The sequence below is a fragment of the Nematolebias whitei genome, chromosome 1 (assembly GCF_014905685.2).
Source record: "Nematolebias whitei isolate Nwh7 chromosome 1, NemWhi1, whole genome shotgun sequence".
Lineage (NCBI taxonomy): Eukaryota > Metazoa > Chordata > Actinopteri > Cyprinodontiformes > Rivulidae > Nematolebias > Nematolebias whitei.
The window spans coordinates 14955198-14960184 of NC_056498.1; the positions used below are offsets into that span (position 1 = coordinate 14955198).

The following is a 4987-nucleotide window of genomic DNA, read 5'->3' on the forward strand; positions in this document are numbered from 1 at the left end:
CAGAGCTAATTCATATGATTATAGTTGTGATGCTAATCGCATTAGCACCAGAGCTAATATATATAGTAGTTCTTTGTTTATTGCGGGAGTTTGGTTCCGACAAACCGCCCTCCCACCCCCAACAACGAGCTAGTAAGTAAAATCTCTCGGTTCTGGTTTGACCCAGTTCATTTCTGCAGACGTAACCTGCAGCGACAAGCCCACAATCAATGTTCTGAACTCTTAAACCTACTAATTTTAACAACAAGCTTATATGTAGCTAATAAATTTTTCTTACAAGCACGACCATGCTCAGAGGTCCACGTGAGCTGGCTTGGAGCTCTCGGGTTCACTGCTTAGTCTTATGCAGGGCTTAATTTGTAAAACAATTGATGTTGGAACACAAATAGCAGGCGGTCCCGTGGGGGTGGGGTTTACGGTGCGGGGGGATCAGGGGGGTGGGGGGTCCGTGGTTCCTCCCCCAGAAAATTTGGAATAAAAGAGATACCATTTCCTGCATTTTGGTGTATTTTAACAGGTTGTTAAACATTTGTAAACATTTGATTAAATTGATTAAAAACAGAAATGATGAGGCTCAATGAAACTAACAGCCTGTATAAATAAAGGTTGAATTGAAATTACTATTTTAGAGAGCAGTGAATTATAGCAGCTCCGATTCTGTCTAGCTCCCCCCCCTACACACACAAACTTCACTGTCTGACCCGAACTCTTCTCAGATGAATTCAGTCCTGCATGTTGTTCTGCTCCAGTCTCTATCACCGCTGTCAGGTGATTCAATTCTCAGTTGTCAGCTAAGGATAATTCACATTCATCCGTTTATTTTAGATAATAAATTGGACTGTCCTTTTGACATTTTGATCGCTGTTATTTTGACTAATTTTGAAACGTAATGTGACTAATACACATCAAACATCCATCCATCCATTATCTTTACCCGCTTATTCCATTTTTTTGGAGTCACGGGGGTCACCGGTGCCCATGTCTAGCAATCACTGTGCGAGGGGCGGGGTACACCCTGGACGGGTCGCAAGTCCATCACAGGGCCACATAGAGACAAACAACCATTCACTCTCTCATTCACACCTAGGGACAATTTAGAGTTACCAATCAGCCTAACATGCATGTTTTTGGACTGTGGGAGTAAACCGGAGCACCCGGAGAAAACCCATGCATGCACGGAGAGAACATGCAAACTCCACCCAGAAGGGCCCCCGGACCGGGGTTTGAACCAAGGACCTGCTCGCTGAGAGGCAGCAGCTCTACCAGTTGCACCACCGTGCTGACCACATCAAACATTTCACTCTTATTTTTTTTTTTACTTTAAGCTTTTTTATTTATTATCTTGAAATGTATGCAGGAGTTTTGACACATTGACAGTTGGGCACGCTCTACAGAGCTGTCTGGAGACGCTCCTGTGCGTAAAACATGCATTGTCTGCAGGGCGCACAGCTGAGCAGGTGAAGCTGACACCCCACCCACATAAAAAAATCCAGTAAATACAATGAGTGGTTAGTGCTACGTTTGTGCCGTTAAAATGTTTGTTTGCTGCTTTGGTTCTGAGACACATCTGAAGTTGGATGAAGACGCTTCATCCCTGCGGGACATGCGATCAGCGTCTCTGCTGGCAGCAGCGTGTGCGTGAGCTTTTGCTCCTGATGCAGCAGTAACATCCACACAGACATGGACAATGTCTCCTGTCATTGTATTTTTAATAAATAATCAAAATAAAAATGCGCAATGACTTTTTTGGGCGGAGATATGAGCTGACAGATCCGATTGAACAGTTGCCTGAATGTACACGGTGAAAATGAGGGAGTTCCCGGATCTTGTTTCGGCAGGATCTGGCTCAAATTAACCACTGGTCTTAAGGTCCAGTTCTGGTCAGGTTCAGTGCAGCTCTTGAACGGCGAAGCGTATTTGTGGGAGAGGCAGATGTCGGATGGCCGGCACAGGACCGTAAGTGGTCGATTTGAGTCCAAGTATGGATAAAAAAAAAAGTCCAGATGGGCTCCAGAAACAGTTCCAGATATTTCGGCATGCATCCTCGTTTATAAGGCCTTGTGGTCTGGCTACCAGCTCTCAAGATTCACCGATGGGTCTGGAGGTCTGGTTCTGCTCCATTTCAGATCGGGTTCAGTGTGTTTTCTCTGCATCCGCTGGGCGCCGATCAAATCAAAACTTTTTACCTCTGGTTTTTCAGAAGGAAAACGGGGTTTCTGGGTGGGGCCCTGTTGCCTTCTGGGAAATGTGGTCGTCATGAGCGAGAATAAAGTGTAGGCTTACTGAGAGAAAACTACAAAACGGTCATGCCAGTCCAAAGTATTTTATTTTTTCGTTAACTTTTTACTGTACATTATCAGGTACTGTTCCAATCATGCGAGTAATCTTAAAGTTGACAGTCGTGTCAATTTTTTTTCAGTACAACATTATTACTGTACGTCCACAAAACCACAATGGAGCGAGTCCAATGAAGTCAAACCACAAAGAAGCAAGGGACTACTGTATACAGCATATATAGCGTTAACTCCAAAGCTAATAGATAAATGGCATTAGCCATGCATATGCAGCTAATATATTGAGCTAATAAGCATCACAAGTTGATCACATTTGATTGATTTGACCATATATTGTGCACAAGACTAAAACAAAATACAATTTTATTGTCTCGTGTTATAATTTGTAGCCTTGACTCCTTTTGTTTTAGTTTCCACTACAACCCATAGACATAAGTGCCCCAGAATTAATTTCGCTGGTAAAATCAAGGAGGTGTCTTTATGTATCAAATGTAATTAACATATAATTTGTTTAATTGGGTATCACGAGTGACAAGCAACAACTTTTTAGTAGAATAGAGAAATAACATATTGGGGACGGCACGATGGCGCAGTTGGTAGAGCTGTTGCCTCTCAGTGAGAAGGTTCCTGGATCAAATCCCGGCTGAGGGAACTTTCTGTGTGGAGTTTGCATGTTCTCTCCGTGCATGCGTGGGCTTTCTCCGGGTACTCCGGTTTCCTCCCGCAGATCAAAAACATGCATGTTAGACTGATTGGTAACTCTAAATTGTCCCTAGGTGTGAGTGACAGAGTGAATTGTTGTTTGTCTCTATGTGTCCCTGTGATGGACTGGAGACCTGTCCAGGGTGTCCCCCACCTCACTCACAGTGACTGCTGGATATGGGCACCAGTGACCCCCATGACTCGAAAAGGAAGAAGCAAATAAAGATAATGGATGGATGGATTCAAGGGCTAAAATGTGCAAGTAGTCAGAGATCTCTTTAAAAAGCTCCACATTAAACAATAAAAAAAACTAATGGTCTTTAAAGTTAAGTAATTATAACTTTTAGACATCATACATGTGTTTAAAGTTGCGTTTTAATTGCTAAATAGTTGAGTTATAATATAAATGTGATTTTTCTGTTTTAGCGTTTCTGTATTCATAAATTCACATTGCTACACGCTAATATCTTGCAGTAAATTTTAAACATGTTCATATGTGGGTGTAGGCACAGGCCTAGCAAGAATTCAGGAAGTGAAACCCACTGGTGCCCCTGAACGCAGAAAAATATTTCACTCTCAGTCGCGCTGGTACGTTCAGACTACAACTTCTCTCCAACAATGAATGGTAAGTCAGTGTTTTCTGTGAGAAACTAAAAATGATGACTAGAGTGATATTTTATATTTCTGGAGCACTTCTTGGCTGGATGGAATTGTTGGTTAGTATTTTTTCTAGCAGAAATAAGGGTACGGGTTTGTCTCGCAAGAGGGCCTTTTAGTGTTGTGTTATCTTTAAATACACTTAGTGTAACACAATGAGTTTGAGTATGTGAGTGTAAGATTACTGTATACTGGAATTGGTAATGTTACATTAAAACAATATATTGGATCTTGGAAAGTGGGGTTCTGTAAAAAGCTTACGACTTACTATTATTTAAAAAAAAGAAAAACCTTATTTGTTGTGAATGTCTCTTTAAAAACACGTCAGTTTGGAGAAATAGTTTAAATCTGACCAGATTTAAAAATCTATAGTGGGTCATGAATATAACATGAATATTTACAAAAGTGACTAGCAGCTGCTCCTCGTTCCTGCAGGAATTTTGTTTTAAAAATTGTGTAATGTGAAAGGGATGACCGTGTAAAGATGTATAAAATAGCATTTACATCACCTGCAATAAAAAGTTTGAGATTGAAGTTGTTTTAAATTGTCAGCGACACACTTTGGTTTTTGCTCTGCACCAACTAGCCATTATCTTGTCCATCGAGTCAGAACTAATGCTGTATCCCTTTGATTTCAGATGTTAGAAATAATCTGGGATTAACGTCACACCTAATTTAACTGTGTTCAAAATGCAACTTCAGAAACCAGTGAGATTTGTAAAAATGCTGTATGAACAGTCTAATATATATATATTTTTTTGCAATACAAGTTGTAACAATTTATTGTTGCAACAGTTGCCAAAGGCTAGAGATGAAAAACTCAATTATACATTTAATAATATTAATACAATGTTTCTTGGAGGAGTGAGTGAAAGTGAGGTAATCGAAGTAGTTAAAAAATTAAAAAATAAGAAATCCAAAGACTGTAATTATATTGATATGGCTATTGTGAAAGAAGTTATTTATAGTATTATTAAACCTATCACCTATATATGTAATAGATCATTCTTAACTGGAGAATTTGATAAAATGAAAGTAGCCAAGGTGTTTCCAGTCCACAAAAATGGTAATAAGCAAAATGTAAAAAATTATAGACCTATTTCATTGCTACCACAGTTTTCTAAAATCCTGGAAAAAATATTCATAAAAAGGCTGGACTCCTCTCTTAATAAAAACAATATATTAAATGAACACCAGTACGGCTTTAGAAACAACTACTCCACAACTTTAGCTGTGTGGAGTTTGTGGAACACGTTGCTGCAGCAGTTGATCGGAAACTTAATACAGTGGGAGTGTTCATTGATTTAAGTAAGGCGTTTGACACTATTGACCAT

At 39.9% G+C, this 4987-nt stretch overlaps 1 protein-coding gene across 1 annotated transcript in view; it reads left to right on the plus strand.

Moving 5' to 3' along the window:
* The first annotated feature begins 3614 nt into the window (after window positions 1–3614).
* Window positions 3615–4987, plus strand: part of LOC119414755 (GTPase IMAP family member 7-like) — a 7214-nt gene continuing 5841 nt past the window's right edge. Inside the window, exon 1 of the mRNA XM_037681869.1 lies at window positions 3615–3621. Coding sequence (XP_037537797.1) covers window positions 3615–3621 — 7 coding nt within the window. The remainder of the gene's footprint in view (window positions 3622–4987) is intronic.